Raw genomic sequence first — 20,010 nt, forward strand, 5'->3', positions numbered from 1 at the left:
AAACATGCTAAGAAAAACAGATCGGAACAGCAGATACAACACGCGCTCGAGATTCCAACGTTAGCTGCAGTCCATGAAGATAGTTTTGAATCTAGCTCTGTAAAGGACATTTCATCTGTGGTTAATTTGTCAGACAAAACACTTACTAAGGGACAAATAGCGGTATTAAGTAAGGGGTTAAATTTTGCACCTACTAAACATTTCAATACATTTCGCACATTATTGGACACCAACAGGTTCATTCGAACATTAACGGTTAAGAAACATTTTTATTATGAGAGAAACATCTCCTGTAACATTAGTAGTAAAGAAATAAATGCAGTCTTGCCCTCCACTTTTTCATTACCTTTGAATAACACAGTTAGGGAACACACGATTACACAAAATCTAATCGATGCGGATTATTATCGTGAGAATGCCATTAAGACCATTGATTCTTTCCCTGTAACCAGAACAAATGCTGATTTCTACCCCATTAATTCCAGGGGTTGTAATTATATATTATACCAACAGAAAGTTGAAGAAGAGTTAATTAGATTAGAAAAAGAATGCAATTTTAAAAAAATCAAGCACAATCTAAACAATAAAGAATTCAAGGCATTACAAGAACTTAAGAGAGATAAAAACTTAGTCATCAAAAAGGCGGACAAAGGGGGCAAAATCGCAGTGCTTAATAGAACGGACTATGTGAACGGCTGTTTAAAAATTATTCAGGATGAAAAAATATACAAACTCCTTACCTTCAATCCCACCAATAAATTTAATGAAGAACTCAAGACCTTAATCCAGGAAGGGGAATCGCTAGGTATCTTTGATAAAAGAGAGAGTGAATATCTTTATATTAGCAAACCCCAAATTCCGATCCTATATGGCCTTCCTAAACTCCACAAAAACCTAAATCCACCACCTTTGCGCCCTATTATCTCCAGTCGCAATTCTATCTTTGAAAGGATTTCTAGTTGGCTTGATTCCATTCTCCAGCCTTTAGTTAAAAGAACAGGAGGCTATATAAAGGACAGCAAGGAAATTCTTAAATGTTTTTCTAATTTTCCCTGGAGACATGATTTTAGTTGGTTATCATGCGATATTTGCGCATTGTACCCCAGTATACCACATCAGGAAGCGTTGGAGGCTCTTGGCTTCCACTTATATAAATACAGCACCTTCACCGCACCCGTGTGTGAATATATCATTTCGGTAGCTTCTTTTTTGTTAAGTCACAATTATTTTTTATTTGAATATAAGTTTTATTTGCAAATTTGTGGGGCACCTATGGGTGCCCCATTTTCACCTTCTTTATCTAATTTAGTGCTAGCTCATTGGGAAGAGGTATCTATTTTTAATTTGTCTAATCCGTTTTCTTCATTTCTGTTCTGGTATGGGCGCTACATTGACGATATCCTTATCGTCTGGATGGGTGATGTAGCGCCCATACCAGAATTTATTTCTTACTTAAATAATAATTATTTGGGTTTAGAATTTACGTTTATTCATGATTTACACAGCATTTGCTTTTTAGATGTCAAACTCACGGGTGTGGTGAAGGATAATGCAGTGAGTACAACACTTTATAGAAAGCCCTCTTCGGGAAATACCATTCTAAGAGGTAATAGCTGCCATCCTAATCATACTCTCAATAGTATTCCAGTTGGTGAATTAATCAGATGCAAACGAGCATGCAGTGGAGAAGTAACATATAAAGAACTAAGCTTGGAAACGATCAATAGACTAAAAGACAGAAGTTATTCAGACAGAATACTTAATGAAGCAGTAAAAAAAGTTGATCTAAAGGAAAGAATTTATTTATTAGATGACAACAAAAAAGATATACAGGACAAATTAGAGGACAAAAGAATTGTATTTTCCACTCCATATAGCTTGGAATACAATAAAATTGTTAACATAATAAAAAAGAATTTACCCATATTACAAACTGATCCAATTACTAACAAAATATTGGATGGAGGAATACGCTGTGTAGCTAAAAGATGTAGAACTCTAGGTGATGATCTGTCCCCTAGCTACTTACCTGCCGAAGTAGAGGTTAGTTCACATCGCATAGGATTTAGGGGCTGCGGTTTTCCAAAATGTATTGTCTGCAAATACGCTATATTTTCCAACGAATTCAATAGCCTTGCATCTAATTTTACTGTTAAGTTAAGAGCACATCTTAACTGTCAAAGTTTTAATGTAGTTTATTGCATTAGATGTATTATATGCGATAAAGATTATATTGGATGTACTACACGCAAACTAAAAATTCGCATATCAGAACATCTAAGGGATTGTACTAAAGTTGGCACGGAAAACATATCGGGAGCAGCACAACACTTTGCGTCTGTACACAAGGGTCAGCTTGAGTCGCTGCGTTTTTTTGCATTAGAGAAAATCAAAGAACCAGCAAGGGGGGGTAATTGTAGAAAACTCCTCTTGGAAAGAGAAGCGTTTTATATTTTCAAATTTAATAGTCGGAGTCCATATGGGCTCAATTTAAGATCGGATCTTATGTACATTTATTAAACCTTTCCACTATATACTATATCAACAATCTACCATACTGACATGCTGTAGGTTTCCTGTTTAGGATTCGTCAGACACGGTAGGATCGTTTATTTAACTTGCATATAGGCAGGACTTTTTCATTGGTTAATGCTGGTCACGTGATTCAGACAGCCTATGAGCGGCGGGTGCTGTTCATTGGTGGTTTTAGGTCACGTGACTATCTCATTCAGAAAAAGAAGGTTTGGTTACATCCTAGTAGAGGGTTACAGAACTACGGCACTCTTGTGAGTCTATAAAGTTCCGGTTTTTTGAAATATTGTAAAGGTATGTGTTATAATAATGTACTGTTCAAAGTTTAATGATTAAGATGTTTAATACTATTGGATGTTGATAGATTATTAGTCCGATTTGTACGTTGTACTATACGATATTGAGATAGCAGGCAACAACAAAGTTATTCAGTTCAGGTGTTTTCTTGCAAGTGTGAAGGGTATTTAAAACCTAGGATACCAGTGTAGTATTAGGCTATGACTAAGGGGTACAGCATACCCAGAAACGCGTCAGCCAGTTCTTGGGTTTTTAAATGCACTTTTGTGTTTATCACTGTCACATATAATTTTTACATTGGATTTACCCATTTTTATATGGACAATTAAAGACTAATTTTTAAGTGAATCTCAGGAGTGCAGACTGGGTGATGTTGCGATCAAGGCTCTGTGTGGGTCGTATCATCACTTCCAGGACTTCTCCTCCAAATGGCGGTCACAGCAAATATTCATAGGGTTTAGATTTCTCTTTATTTACTAATTGACAAAAGTAAACTATTAACATTTCTATATTTGTAAACTTTCTTAGGGTGGGTTCGCACTACAAATATTTAAAGGGATTTTTTTAATGAGGCCAGGGAAGGTGAAAAAAACAACAAAAAATATGCCTACCTGTCCCCGCTTCAGTGTCTCTCAGTGCGGTCCTTTCTGATGCCCCCTGTCCTTTCCTTAGGCTACTGAGGCCTACTAGGTGTGGCAGGGACTTCACCCAAAACAAGATAGCGGAGTAGCAGGACCAGACTACGCTGGGAAACATGAAAAGCATTGTGTATTACACCATTTTGGAACAACATCTTTTGACACTTTCTGATTACGAGGTCACGGTGAGAGTGGCAGCAAATCCAACAAGACACCGGCAGGCCGGAGGAGGAGTGTACAAAACCAAGAACCAAGGGTTCGTGTTGAAGTGGAAATTTGCGCTCACTAGTAAAGGAGTGGTATGAAGACCGGAATATTCAACGAAGAGTAGATTTATTGAATAATAAAAGTAGCACGACGTGTTTCAGCTATGTCAACCCTTTCTCAAGTGCAAAACAAGCTGTGCCACAAGCCCTCCTGTTGTGTCCAGCTGTGCTCCACGTCTGGCAATGGCCACAAAGCAGACTGTATGCCACAAGTGCTGACCCCATGGCAAGGCATCGTGTTCAGGCAGAGTCAGGTACACACCTGGCAGGTGACATCCAGTAGTCCATGCTCCAGGTGGGGCTAAGCGGATACTTCTGGCCCCAATTCCTCTAATGACTCCTGTCCGGACAAGCCCTGTCACTACACACAGAGTCCCTGCTGCTTCTTCCCGAGGAGGACAAGTTTAGTCCTTATACGCAGGACTAGTCAGCGGGCAGCCGGCACTCACAGGGAGCCGCTCTAGTAAACTCAGTGGATACCGCCTCAGTTACAGGCAGCACCGCGCACACCTTACTTACACACCTTACTTACCACAACCTTAAAAGGTGAGCAGCTAATTATATTTAGGGTTAGTTCATACATAGATTTTTGGTCTGGATTTTGATATGGGAAGCTGCGTCAGAATCCGGACCAAAATGCTCCTGCCGCAGCCTTCCGATACAGATAAGGCCCAAATGAGTGGGCCTAATCCGGAGGGATTGTCTTGACACGAACACCGCAGTGGTATCCGCCGCGGAATCCGCGGCAAGATAGGGCAGGTCGCTTATTTTTTCCTCGAACGGTAAAATACCGCTCATGGAAAGAGGAAATGACCTTCTCCCATTGGATTCAATGTGAATTAGCCCTTATTCTTAACCATATTGTATTACACTATGAGGTTCCATTCACATGGAGTAAACGAGCGCTCATTTTGGAAAAATACACGTGTTAAATAAGACTCCCATTGACTTCAATTACATTTTTTTACACGTGTAAAAAAACACGCCGAAATACACGTCAAAATACACGCATAAAATGTCTTTAAAGTCAATGGGAGTCTTATTTTTACACGTGTATTCTCTAAACGTGTATTGTGCCAAAATGAGCGTGCGTTTACTTCGTGTGAATGGACCCTTAATGCTACATGCTGTCTGTTTTTCTGCTTTCTCTATCTTATGAAGCACCGGATCCTTACTTTGAAGCATTTTTCCACACCTGCCTAAAATTTTTGCCTAGTACTATTGCACAGTACTATTAATCTTTCATATGTAATATCTCTCCAAAATGTTACACGTTATCAGTCACTGGAGTCCGTGAAGAACTAACTTTTTCTTGACCTTATTAAATGTTCTTGAAAAGAACAAACAAATCTTCTACTCATTCACTTGGATAAGTAGTGAAAACTTTGTCTCTAAATATCTTGGTTATGTAATGTTGTGAAATCTTAAGAAATTAGAAGTCTAATGTTAGCTCAGTTTAGAGTAGACTGGAAAAAATTGCATATGGGGAATCTGTCACCATAAAGATGCAGGGGTATGTTATAGAGCAGGAGGAGCTAAGCAGACATATGTACTGTATATACTCGAGTATAAGCCGAATTTTTAAGCACAGTTTTTGTGCTGAAAAAGCCCCCCTCGGCTTATACTCGAGTCATGCAAAAAAAAAAACACATTTTTTTTTCTTTTTGAGAGGGGGGGGGGGGGGTCTATGACCAGCCGCAATAGTAATGTAATGTATAGAATCTCCCATAAAATAGTGGGGAAAAAAAAGAAGCTTTAAAAAATATAATAAAAAAATAAAATAAATGTTCTAAATCCCTCCTTTCCCTAGAATACATATATAAGTAGAAAATTGCTGTGAAACACATTAGGTATCCCTGTGTCTGAATACAGGATCTGCAGTGCTCTTGTTCCGTCAGGAAGGGGTTAATAGGAGCACTGCAGATACTCTATATTCAGCCAGGCTGAGTTCCAATTGGGGGAAAAAAAAAACAGTCCTCAAGCTCAGGGAAGGGGCAGACAGACAACCAAAACACCCCCTCCCCTTTCCCAGCAACTACTGCACCCAAAAACCATTTTAATTTTTGAAATTTTCCAGTAGCTGCTGCATTTTCCCCCCTAGACTTATACTCGAGTCAATAAGTTTTCCCAGTTTTTTGTGGTAAAATTAGGGGGGTCGGCTTATACTCGGGTCGGCTTATACTCGAGTATATACGGTAGTTTCTTTTATTTCTCTGTTCTTTCTATGCCTGGAAGAAGTTTGTTGCGTCCAGTGGGCGGGCCTACCAGTGATTGACAGCCTCCCCTCTATGATTATACACACAGAGATAGCTGTCAGTCACTGTTAGGACCGCCCACTGGACTCTGTGACTTCTTCTAAGCATAGAAAGAACAGAGAAATAATGGATAAATGACATGCTATAGTGAATGTTATCCTATACATCAATCTGCTCAGCTCCTCCTGATCTATAACTTGCTGTTTGCATATTCACGGTGTCAGATTCCCTTTAATGTAGATGAAAATGTGAAGGCTTCTTTTCAGCGTCTTGCCTCAGGGCTGAGATTTCCCTGTCATATATTCCTGTCATATTCTGGTGACAATGTTTCCTGTTCAGATGTCTATCAGGTGCTGTGTTGTCATGAAGACCTTGTGTAGTCCTTGATGAAATACAATAATATCTCCTTATGGTCTGAGCAGCGGCGGCTGTGTGAGGACATCTGCGTATCTCCTGATCTGAAGTCCACACAAGGTCCTCATGACAACACCGTCCGTGACAGGAACCAGGACAGGAAATGTTCTCACCAGAACCTCTTTTTTAGACTTGTGCACGTAACTTAAAGCGATCGCAGCTCAGCATAGAAGCAGGATATTAGAAAATGGTTTTCACGTCTAATATTCCCTAAAATTCCTTATAAAGGGCTCCTTTTGCTAAGAATAAAGCCGTAATACACCTGGGGATCCCTGAAGAGGGTTATAGATATGAAGTTAAACAAAAAAGGGAAAAAAAATCTAAAGCTATAAAAACGTCCAAAAACACAGATAGTATAATATCCCTGGACAGGCCTATACCCACGTCATACGAGAGCCCAGTAATAAGACCCTCAGGTATATCAGTGCCCTTAGCAGCTTCCTCATGGTTGCAAGACTTTATCTTCCATTCAACGCAATAACAAGCAAGACGGAAGAAAACTTCTGTCTTGTTTGTAAGGTGAATGGTGACAGCTGCAAACAGAATTTAATCCGTCTGCATCCTTCACTTTGTCAGCTTTTCAGTCTATTGTTCTCATCCCACCATGGATCAGAACATTGTGAACTTCACCTTACTCATCTATACTAATTATCCATAAGCCATTATGAAGCTGTCAGAGCTTAACTCTGAATTGGAGTGCGAAAACATAGGAAATTGGAGTCGGACGTTTGGCTCGCTGACATCACAGCCGTGTCTATGCCTGTGTCAAAAATGAAGCTTTGAGATCTCGGGAGCACTGGGATTCCTGAATACACCAAAGCAGAATGAATGTGGACGACTGATAGGAACCCAAAAATAAAGAATCAAAATATCAGCACGATAAAATATAACTATTAATAGTAATTCTACTTTTAGAAATAGTGCGATTCCTGGGGCTAAGGGCCCATTTTGCGGAACGCATGTTAAAAACACATCAGAAACGCATCATGTTTTTTTCCACTGCGTTTTCCTTTGCATTTGTGCAGTATTTTTCTCTGTTGTCTTTCTTCCCTTATTAAATCTATAGGGAAAATATGAACATATCTAATGTCTTACTGTATGAAAGGGTGATAGTGATGAAGTAGAGCAGGACAACAACAGAGAAATTTGAAGAATACATATACGGTGTATAGCAGTCTGCTCTCTGTGTCTCTGCACTATAAAATATTTTTAGGCTAAGGCCTGGTTCACATCTGTGTTGGTAATCTGTTCGGGGAGTCCACATGGGGACCCTCCTGAATGGACTACTGAACGCATTGGCAAACGGTGTGAAGTGAAAGCACACGGACCCCATAGACTGTAATGGGGTCCGTGTGCTTTCCACACGAGTCATGCAGACAGGAAAGTAGATCGTGAAGTACTTTTCTGTCCGCATGTTCCGTGCGGAAAGCACACGGACCTCATAGACTATGGGTCAATGTGCTTTCACTGCACACCGCTTGCCAATATGTTCGGTAGTCCGTTCGGTGAGGGGGGGGGGTCCCCATGCGCACTCCAACACAGATATGAACCAGGCCTAAGGCTACACTGTGCAGTAACACAATGTTTTTGACTATTCTGGAAACACAACATTTTACAGTCTCAGCAAAATGCATGAGATTTCATTTACTCTCATCCACACATTGCAAAAAAATGCTGCAAACAGCACTTTTCTCTCCGCATGTTTCGCGCGGAAACCACACGGACCCCATTATAGTCTATGGGGTCTGCATGTTTTCCCAGGTAACCGCTTTTCTATGCGTATAGGTTTCCGTTTTGGGAATCCCCGAACGGAATCCTGAAAGCAGCTGTGAACCGGGCCTTAGTCATGTTCATACTAGTTGGGGGAAAGTTATTGTTATGCCGTATTGTATAGAAGAATATGAGCTAAACCTGGTAAATGGTGTCATGAGATGTAAGCAAGAGCACAATGTATCCAGTATATGTAAGGAGAGTAATCCTATTGTAGCCTTCACAGGGGGAACACATTGTGCTGGAGGGAATGCATTTTTCCTGGCCTGCATTGTGTGCTTCCTCTCTGTGGGAACGCGCTCTCTTTTCCCACTGCTTTCTCTTTCCCCGTCATTTTTGTTTTCCTCCCCCTAATCCACTTGGTTGTCTTTCTCTATCCTAACAACTTGTCATCCAGTTGTCTCTCTCAGCCCGTCCAAGCCTCTCTACTTGTTGTGCTCTCTTTTTTTGGCTAGCTATGGGGACAAACTGTTCTTGAGTTTTGTTTTGTGGCTCCAGGGTGGATGGACAAGACTTTTCAGTTTCAGAATGAAGTGGCTTCTACAAAGGACAAAGCATGTCAGGAGAGCTGGTGAATGGAGAAAGGGATGACCCGGTTGTCCCTTAACCTCTTTTCTGCAAGGTCTGCGCCGGGAATTACTAATGTGCATGTGTGTGTCCCGCGAAGGCATTAGGCTCTCAGGGACTCGCTATTCATTCAATACATTATTATATTCTCTTGACTAAAATCACATTTCACACTTTGAATGTGGTAATAATAAGCATGAAGACGACTGTAGAATTTAGATATGACGTGAAGGGACATTTGAACTTTGCTAAAAATTTAAAAAGAAAAAAAAAATTTTTTCAATAACAGTCAGTTCGGTAACATGGCATACAAAGCTTCGGGGTCACTGTGAATTGAAAGACTGCTTGGTGATAGGAAAACAAAAATTACAGCATTTTCCAGCAATGTGCGTTTCATCCTTGGTATGCTTGTAGAAAGCTTGAACACTCTCTCTAGATCCTTGATATCCTAAGGGTATGTTCACACAGAGTTTTTTGCAGGCGGATTTTGACACGGAATCTGCCTCAAAATCCAGTTGCAAAATGGCTCCCATTGACTTCAATGGGACCACTCGCTTTTTTTTCCCGCTAGCTAGTAGCGGAAAAAAGCAGCAACATAACTAGAGATGAGCGAACACTTTGATCGAATAGATATTCAATCAAATATCAGGCCGTTTGAGGTATTCGATTACAGTCGAATACCACGCGGAAAACGCACTAAAAATTCGATTCCCCTCCCACCTTCCCTGGCACTTTTTTTGCACCAATAACTGTGCAGAGGAGTTGGGACAGGAACTACGACAACGGAGGCATCGGAAAAAGTAATTAACTGGCTAAATCAGGTGACCTCCAATATATACAAATAGTGGATTTCAGATCCGGGTCATATGAGACTGTTAACTATGAGACTGTGAGACAGGGATAGATGTGCAGGCAGGGTTAGCTAGGGATTACCTTTATTTAGGTGGGAATGTTACTCACCCAGCTCTTTGGGGCTCTATCTGGTCGGGATCCCTGTCAGCTTGCGATATGCGCGAGCTGACTTTTTCCCATAGGAAAAAGTCTGTGAGGAGGCGGAGTCTAAGATCGGACCAGAATTCAGACTGCTGTGGACCGATCTTAGACTCCGCCTCCTCCGGCAGAACCAGCGTTGATTGGCCGAATGCTGTACTTTGTATGGCATTCGGCCAATCAACGCTGGTCAATGCATTCCTATGCCGAGATGTAGCAGAGCTGGCCGTGCACTCAGCTCAGCAACACCGGAGATCGAGCTCAGCGCACGGCCAGCTCTGCTACACCAGAGATTGATCGAATGCTGTACTCTGAATGGCATTCAGCCAATCAACGCTGGTCAATGCATTCCTATGGGAAAAAGTCAGCTCCCGCATATCGCAAGCTGACAGGGATCCCGACGTAATACAGTGACTTGGGCATGTTAGATGCCCCCAGACATGCTTCCCCTGCTGTCCCAGTTGCATTCCAGGATGTTGGCATCATTTCCTGGGGTGTTATACTGGACTTGGTGACGAATTGTGGCTTCCACTGAAATGAACGGTTTTTCCCCATAGACTATAATGGGGTTCGATATTCATTCGAATAGTCGAATATTGAAGGGCTATTCTAAACAAATATCGAATCTCGAATATTTCACTGTTCTCTCATCTCTAGACATAACCTATCTTGCCGCGGATTCGAGAACTGAGTCAGCCGCGGCTCGAGACACGCTCTTGTGTAGGCCCATTCATTTGGGCCTAATCAGGAGCGGGATGCCATGACAGAATGCCAATGCTGCATCGGAATCCCGTCGCGGCTAGCTGCACGGAATGTTCACAAGGTGAAAAAGGTTTCCGCCACCCTTTCCTCCGTGTCAACATACCCTAATAAAGTTTTTGAAAATAATAAACATTTAGCAAGAAAGAATCATTTTCTCATATTCACTAATATTTCTCTGGTATTTACCACTTGCTATACATAGTTTTGCGATTATTCCACTTATGTTCTAAAAAAAACCTATTTCTGCTGGATATTTATACTCAGGAATTGAAGGTATTGTTTAGCTTGACCTTTACTGTCTCCCTGCTCGTCTCTCTGCAGCTTTTTATACTCAGGAATTGATCATATTATTTATTGTGTACTTTACTTTCTCCCTGCTCATCTCTCCACAGGTGGAATACCATCCTTTCCAGAGGCCACAGGAGCTGGTGGATTATTGTAAGAGAAATAATATTGTATTCGGAGGATACTGTCCTCTAGCAAAAGGACAAGCACTAACACATCCAGTTATTCTGAGGCTTGCAAAGCAGTATGGGAAGACACCAGCTCAAATTTGTATACGTTGGAGCATCCAGGTGAAATGTTGACTATATTTGAGTGGTTTTTTAATGCTATGTATGATTGCAAAAATTCAGCTACTGAAAACATTAAAATCACTTTTGGGCTTTGGGCTGCAGTAAAAAAAAAAGTGCAACACATCGCAGTTTTTCGCCAGCACTTTTCACAGAAAGTCTGCAGAGATTTCCTCTGCAGGCTTTCTGTTTCAATTATACCTATAGGGAACCTGCCGGCATTTCTCGTACGTATAATTGATACACTGCGATTTCCAAAGCTGTAACAGCTTTGGAAATCGCACTTTGTCCGCTGGAAATATACTCCTGAAAGGTATGAATGGGATTCGCAAGAACTGTAAAATGCTGCATTTTTTTCCCTCAAAGTTTATGCCATGTGCAGCCCCTGGCCTTAGGCTAAGATCCCACCTGCCAAAACACAGCAAAAAAAATGCAGCAAATATACATTAAGTTTATTTCTGTAGCATTTTTTGCTGCATTTTTCTCTGCTTTTTCTTCCCATTTTAAATGTGTAGGGAAAACACTTGCAGCTCATGCTGCGTTTCCACAATGGTTTTTGAAATCGCAGCGTGTCCTCACTGCAGTTTTTACCACAAAGCAGGCATGGGATTTGCAGGAATCCCATCCACTTTGCAGCTACTGTAAAACGCTGTTTTACTGTTTCCGGCCTGAGGGGCCCCGGCCTAAAATGCAGCATTTTTTTTCTCCAGCAGCCAAAAAAGGTGGGCTTCTCTCAACATAAGGCCTTAGCCTCAGACGCATTTTCTCGCCGAATCTAGTGCAGCGCATTCCTGATTCATCAACAGGGATACATGTCAATAAATCTGCTCTTGGCTTAAAGAGGTTGTCTGAGGACTGTTAAAGGGGTATTCCCACGTCGCATACTCACCATTCTTCTCTTCTGTAAAATCTTCTTTCTTCCTGGTTTCTGACGTCATTTGGTGGGCGGGGTTTCATATGCAATCTGTAGATTAGCTCTGCCCCCAAATTAGTGTGTAGCTCCACCCACCACATAGCGTGATCCTATGGGGCGGCTAAAGGGCCTGTGATGTCATCAAAGGTCCTCAAACAACACTATATGCACAATATTGGACTATGAAGTACAGGCAGGAGCAACTCCATTCTGTGTTACATACAGAGACTGCCTGTCTCTGCCATAATGAACACAATTGAATTAGCTAGCCTGATAACTGGGAGAACAGAAAACGAGTTCAGAAATGAAAGCAGCTCCTCTCCCCTATCTAAGTGCAGGACCTAGGTCATGTGGTGCAGACACAGGAATAGCTAGAAACACAGGCTCACTCCCTGCACTTAGCCCCTCCCTCCCCCCCCCTTCCCCGAGAGCAGGCAGCTATGTGACTTGACTTTTGAGCAGATAAGTCCAAGGACCGTGTCAACAATGAATTGAATAAATTAAGAAAGTGGACAAACAAAGCAGTTTTGCTGAAGCAGTGTATTTAGGAGAAGTCTTAAATTCACATTAACAAGCAGTATAGATAGGATCCTTGTGATGGGACAACCCCTTTAATTTACTTACCTATCCTGGGTTATTGCAGCTAATGGTCCCCCCCCTAACTTCCCCCAAGGTCATGTGATCTGAAGCAGCATGCAACCTTCGTGGACCACAGAGGCTGAAGGTTACTTCGGATCACATGACCTGGGGGTCCTCACATGACCAGATTCTTTGGGTCCATGAGCTGCAATAACTAGAGACAGGTAAGTACATTAAAAGTCCCGGACAACCTCTTAAAAACAATGCCAGATCAGGCGCTTAGAAAACTGTGGGAAAATTTAGATAAATAAGCCAAACTTGGTGCCACTCCAAAACCTCTCCAACTTTTCAGATGCGTGCAAGATAGACTGGTGCAGGAGGCAGGAGTGGATTCAGCAAAATGTAGCCGTATAAGAGCTTCCTATATATTCCCCATTTCTTTTTTAGCCATTCTTAGCTTTGGCTCAAAAAAAACCACAACAAAATCTGCAACAAAAAAAAGTTGCGTTTCCGCATCGTGGGGCCTTAACCTAAATCTCTATTCAGATCATGTTTTTTACATCCATATTACAGATGTTAAAAAAGAAACTTGACCTAAATAAAGTCTAAATGAAATAGATATATGTGCCCCATAGTGTGGCCAAGATCCTGACACAGGTAAACATAGGTAGTGTATGACACCTCTCAGACTGTGGGGCTCTTCGCATAGGCATATGAGGTACATATATATTTTTAAATTGCCATGTGCATTGCGATCATTAGTTTTATGGATGGGAAATTTCTTTGAAGTCAATGGAGAGTGTTTAAAATCCAAATGAATCCACGTGGCACCGGGAAACACTCAATGTTGCATCTGTACTGAATCTGTCTTCAAAGGGACCATCTTATGTAATTCAGCTGCTACTAAGGAAAGTAAGAACGTGGGGTGCACCAAAGGGGGCCAGGGTGCATATGATGCAAAAATTGTTCTGTCCCTTTAAAATTTACTACTTTGACTGCACATGGAAACTACAATGGGGGGGGGGGTCAGAAAAACTAATGATAATGGGGCGGATTGGCTAAGCAAAATTTTATAGAATCTTGTCATGCTTTGTGTAAAAAAAATCTAGCATGCTGTGCCCTTAGTATTTTAGACACTCTGACAACTTGTATGTAAAGGGACATGCCTTCTTTGAAAAGGAGTCAGGTTTAAGGCTAAAGCCCCACGTGGCGGAAATGCTGCTTTTTTTGTTGCAGATTTTGTTGCAGTTTTTTTTAGACAAACTCGGGAGTGGATTAAGTAGAAGGTACAAGTATAAGAACTTACTATATATTTCCCATTCCTTTTGTAGTCACTCCTAGGTTTGGCTAAAAAAAAAAAACGGATCAACTTTACAGGACAGTTCACACTAGACAGACGTATGTGTATTTTTTTTGGCCTTACAAACGCGCCAGGCTCTCCATCTTTCAGCGCATAAACAACGGAGAGCCGTACCCCTACAATAAAAGGTGCACAGGGAGATTGGCGGACAGCACCATTTTGAAACTGAAGTGTAGGACTTGTTTCTCTGCTGATTTTCAGTGGTGTCTATGGAGTCTCCAATGGAATCTCCGACACAGCCTTAGTTCTGTCCTTAGAAGACTGTCCATTAGTGTTATAGATTTCTAACAGTACATTGGCACAGCAGTATTTTGCTCACTACTGTATTTCACATTAGGAAGTCATAACCAGAAGTGGCTCCAAAACACAGAAAAGGTGCAAATCGTCCATGATATTTAGGTCCCACTCCAGTGTTTAAGTTTAAAGTAATGGTACAAAAACCTGACCAAAATATGCAAGTGTGAAATATGCCTTATACCGATGCTGCTAAACATCAATATTGTGTGTGCATGAAAAAGATTTTACACACTTCATACTGATGTATTTCTTATTCTTCTTAGAATGGCATTGTCACCATCCCAAAATCAACAAAAGAGAGCAGAATCCTAGAGAACTGCCAGGTGAGTCTCGTATCTACCCATCACTGAACTTGTTGTACCATACGAGTATGAATAATAAGTATTTTATGTAATGCAAAATTCTTGGCATTGCTGGGCACAGGCTGCAGTTGGCATCCATGCATAAATCAGTGTATGGTCCCCTCTGCTTCTAAATAGCTCAACATACACAACTCCCTTCCCACTTTAAGGCTGGGGACACGTGTCCAATCTGCGAGGGTATGTCCGGTGCAGACTTCACACAGCAATTTTTTTTTTTTTTTTTTTAAACCCAGTTGATTTTTGCCAGGCAACTGGGCTCAGCTTTCAACCTTTGCATTTGCAAACATTCTTGTCAAAATCCACAGCACAGGACACTTTGCACTGCAGGTTTGTTTCTGCAGTGTGTGGACAGGACTTGTGTAAATGCCATCCATTACTACACTGCTATTATACTTTGTAGTGGTTTAGCTGCTGGCGAAACGACTAACCCATTGCACTTCGTGTCCCTGAGTTTCGGTTGAGTTTACACGGTGCATTATATTACAAAAACTCTAAGGTGCTATTCACATAACAATGCCATTTTTGACAGATGTAAGAGTCGTGAAATACAGAGATACTTGATCAATTTTGATGGGATTTTGCATCCAGTCCGCTTTATCTTTACGGCCATGTATCATTATTTGGCATCCATTTTTAACTGACCATTAAAAAAAAAATGGATGCATTTCATTGGTCTGACTTTTTGGACCCAACCCACTGATCCATTTTACATCCATCGGAAACAAATCTATTGATTGCTATCAGGTTTATTTGGCGCTCCTAATGGACAAGGATACGGTATGTCAGTTTTTAAGGGTTTGTGAGAGGGGTAGACTATGATGGCAATGCCCTGGCCCAACAGTTTTATTACAACTGACATCGGTTTTCTGGCCTTAGTTAGAATGAGATTTACTCCAGTTCCTAACCGGCATAGATTTCCATTCTGGTGCAGGGACATTCGATTGGTTTATGAAGAAGCCACAGTCTCTTTATAAATCTCTCTGTTCCAGCACCAGTCGGGCCCATTATTAAGACTGGTGTACGATATGTGCCTGTCTTAAAATTTCTGCCCCCATTGAAAGAAATGTGTTCTGAAAACACGTTTGTCACTTTCGTGTGATTGAGACCTTAGCTCAGTCACTCACACAATATAATAGACAGTGGGAAGTGGCTTTTTACCACTGAATGCCCCAGTTACAGCTGCAATATTAAAATATATTATATCAAAAATATATAGAGAAACATAAGTTTCAAAACAATTAATTAAAACACAAAGAAAAAACAAAAGAGGAATCCATTATTTTTTGTGCAGGTCAACATTAATAAAACTTAAAAAGAAAATTAAAAAAGTTAATAAAATAGCCTTATGTATCCTGAAAAAAATGCAGCAAAAATGATTTTGGTAGTCCAAAAAGAAAAAATGTTAAGGTCATTAAGGACTAAAACATTGTGGTTGTTGGACTGATGTCACACGATCTTTTGGGGCAGTATTTTTCTGCAGACTTTTGCGTGAGAGGCCGAAATGAATTCAAAAGGAATTAGAGATAAAGAAGAAGGTCTAAGGGTCCATTCACACGGAGGAAAACGGTGAGGATTTTGATGTGGAATATCAGTGCTGAGAAAAGCTTCCCATTGACTTTAATGGGTTTCTTTTTCTGCTAGCAGAAACCCGTTGAAGTCAATGGGAGGCTTTTTTTTCAGCGCTGAAATTCCAGACCAAATTCCTCACCGCTTTCCTCCGTGTGAATGGACCATTAGGCTAAGTTCACACTGAGTTTTTTGCCGAGTAATTTGGTCAGGAAAAATTGTCAGGCTTTTTTTGATGTATTTTTTTTTACCTATAGTGGAAAAAAGAAGTTACTTGACCTTTCCTTCAGGCGGATTCCGCCTGAAAAAAAAACAACAGGAATCAATGGGAGACAGAAAAACCGCTAGCTGTTTTTGAAGCGGTTTTTAACAATTCTGCACCAAAATCCGTGTCCAAAAACCGTGACATGGATTTTCCACCTCCTATTGACTCCTGTTGGTTTTTTCAGCTCAAGTAAGGTCATGTCGCTTCTTTTTTCTATTAGCGGAAAATACCGCTAGCGGGAAAAAATTAGAAGTGGATTACATAGGACTGTATTGTGAGACATTTTTTGGAGGCGGATTTAGAGGCAGAATCCGCATCAAATTCCTGACCAAAAAACTCAGTGTGAAATTATACTTCCCTATACCTATACTTCTCATTCCAGCTTGATTCTCTTCTGATTTTGGTGCAGCAAAAACTGCCACCAAAAAGACTGGATGTGACAACAGCTTTAAGAACAGGGCCCCACGTTGCGAAGACGCAGCGCACAATGTTTTACATTATATGGACAGTGTATGGGATTCTGGCTAATCCACACATTGCCAAAAAACATCCACATCGGAAATGTTGCCATTTCAAGAACGTAAGCATTTTGCGAAGCACAGCATGTCAATCATATCTACGTAAACTCTGCGGACTTTCTGCAATGCTTTTTGACTGTTACCTAATGCTGGGGCTCCACATGGCGTAAACGTGGTGTTGTACAGTCAGAGCAAAGTGGATGGGACTCTGGCGAATCCCATTCTCACTTTGCGGTAAAAACCGTGCTGCGGATACGTCGTGATTTCCAAAACCGACGTGGCTTTGGAAATCGCAGATTGTCAATTATACCTACCGAAAGCTCGGTGGTTTCCCTAGAGGGATAATTGAAATTGAAAGTTCGCAGAGGAAACCTCTGCAAGGAAGAACCGCGACCTTGAGGAGAATAATGGAATATTATATGCTGTTTTCCTGTTCTACACTACAGATCTTAGCGGCCCCTTTCTTTTGTACAACTAAAGTTAATAAAAGACTAATGTAAAATTATTTCAACCCTCCGTCATCTGTTAGTATCTATGTGACACATAACAGCACTGTACATTAGTCTATGTCTTCAGCGTGGCTGATAATAGGAGATAGACGTTCCTTTCACGGCTCTCCTAATCGCAGCAGAAAGATACACACATTCTGTCATCTCTTTTGCTTCTCCTGTCAGGTCCTTAGAACAACAATTGGGAGAAGTGCTATGTCACAAAATGTCAGCCGTCATTGACGTCCTGTTTGCCCCCATTGTGAAGTATGCTGAAATATTTTATACAGGTGTCCAGCATTGCCTCAAGTTATAGAGAAAGATCTCAAATGATGTCACCTATGACAAGTAAAGTGGACAGGTAATAAGGACTGCATTGGTGAAGACTTTGGACTGCCACCAATATCTAGGACTGTCTGAACTTAGATTTGCACAGGCCTCATATGTACCACCAAATACAAAGAAATAGTTGTGTTAAAAAATTAGATTTCACCTCAGTACTTTATTCTGAACTTACTGGGGTTCACGCTGTAGTACATCATGACATTGACTAACACTTTATTATAGTACCTGAATACCATACCCCTTTAAATTATATATATGTAAAAAGTTGTCCAGGACTTTGGAACCTGATCACCTGTCCATACGCCATCAATATTAGATTGGCAGAGATCCAGCTCTCAGTACCACCGTTTATCAGGTCTTAGCGTACACCTATAGACTGCTCCTCATATCATATTGGCAAAAACTATTCAATGTGATGGCCTGTTCTTACAATACGCCATCAGTGTTAGATTAGTGGAGGTCTGACTCTTGGCAACTGTGTCGATCTGTTGATGGAAGGGGCCAAGCGCTCGCCGGTACTGCTCATTGTTTAATAGACCCAGGTCTGTACATTTGGTATTACAACCCACTATTTCTTCATTCCATTAAAGTGAATCAGGGCTGATTTAATACATTAGTGGGCCCTATTCAAAATATTCCCACATGGGGCCCCCTCACCAGTGTTACATGCAAATAAAAAAAACATATATATACCCAACCCAGTTCCCATGAACTTTCTTGCAGGCGCTGGCTGTAATGATGTTTGCGGCTCACTGCTTATTGCACCTCCTTACAGGGCTGAGTAAAGGGGCACTCTGTTCTCCACCTTTGGACACAGATAGAGTTGAGATCGGTTCCTGCCACTCAGAACAGTAGCATCCAAAAAGCAAGCAGGACTGTAATGATCAGTCAGCCTAGGTGGCCCCCACTACTGGTTCCTACAGGCAGGTGATCTTCAGGGATCACATCTAATATTGATGGTCTAGTCTAAGGAGCAGCCATTAATATTGAATAGTTTATGTCAGTATGGCATCATGTATTTCAATGACTTTCATATACCTCACCTTGTCACTGCCAGTATAGTCTTTATTACTAAACTAATCTTGCATTAATTCCTATAATAATTGCACGGTATGTCTAGAACATGTGAACACGCTTTGTCATAGGTTGTGTAGTCCTAACATTGTATGATAACCCATGTGCCCATTCTCCTGACACACTAACCAGCCTGCATCTCCCCAGGTGTTGGGTTTTACTCTAGCAGATGAGGACGTCTGCACCTTAAATTCCTTGCATGATGGACGGCACGTGTCCTGGGATCCTACCAATGTATTGTAGCTGTCAAAGGTTGGAACATCCATTAACACTTCTTATATTACTTTCTCTGTGTAGAGTAATATAGTAATCTTTACCACATATCATACGTTATTGCCATTTACATTTTGTCCTATGTATTAAAGCAAATGTTGGTACCTGAAGACATTCGGTGCCAGAAGTCTTGTACATTCAAGGTTTATTTTTTCCTATAAGTATTTTAGTTTTTTTCCTTTTACAAAATGTTGCTATTTGATGCAAAATTGCACAAAGGTGACTGTAGAGTGCTAGGCGTTATTATTACATTATATCAGATGCCTCTTTTAAGGAAATATATAGTATTGGTGGTATGATATGTTCTGGCATCAAGAGTGTTAAAGGGTTATTCCCAATTTGGTAAATTGCTGTCTAAATCCCAACCCCTTTTATGGTAAGATCGCACTAGGTTTTTTGGACCGGAACCTGAGGCGGAGGCCGCCTCAGGTTCCGGTCCAAAAGCCGGGTAGCCGCGACTGAAAGCCGGTGCACTGCACCGACATCCAGCCGCGCACTCCGCTCCGAATTAGGCCCAATGAATGGGCCCACTCCGGAGGAAGGAGTGTCTTCAGGCCGAATCGTGAGGTGAAACGGCCTGAAGAATGAGCACCTCGCTTCTTTATTCCGGGAGCCGGAAGAAACGGCTCCTGGAAAACACTCCTGAGCTGTCTTTTTGGTCAGGATTTTGAGGCGGATATGGCCTCGAAATCCTGACCAAAAAACTTACCCTTATGGAAAAAGTCAAGTAGTGTTGCTCTGTGCTGTTGCTGTATACCCCACAGAGGTGAAATGGAGCTCTGAGGTTACGGAAACAGCGCAGTCCGTCTGTGCTGCCCTGTTCCCATAGCCCCCATTCTCCTCTCCGAGGGTTACGGGAACAGCATAGACCACCACTGCTCGGCTATTACCATAAATCCTGGCCATG

General features: G+C 41.3%; 1 protein-coding gene across 3 annotated transcripts in view; it reads left to right on the forward strand.

Moving 5' to 3' along the window:
* LOC142218789 (glyoxal reductase-like) overlaps positions 1-20,010 on the forward strand; it is a 98,592-nt gene that overhangs the window by 53,298 nt on the left and 25,284 nt on the right. For 2 of the 3 annotated variants that reach the window (XM_075287716.1, XM_075287718.1), the window contains exons 6-7: positions 10,884-11,066; positions 14,476-14,535. In XM_075287716.1, the coding sequence (XP_075143817.1) occupies positions 10,884-11,066; positions 14,476-14,535 (243 nt within the window). Of the gene's footprint in view, positions 1-10,883; positions 11,067-14,475; positions 14,536-18,977; positions 19,083-20,010 lie in introns of all 3 variants that reach the window. The other variant, XM_075287717.1, reaches the window with a different exon arrangement.

Source organism: Leptodactylus fuscus, chromosome 9, assembly GCF_031893055.1.
Source record: "Leptodactylus fuscus isolate aLepFus1 chromosome 9, aLepFus1.hap2, whole genome shotgun sequence".
Classification (NCBI taxonomy): Eukaryota; Metazoa; Chordata; class Amphibia; order Anura; family Leptodactylidae; genus Leptodactylus; species Leptodactylus fuscus.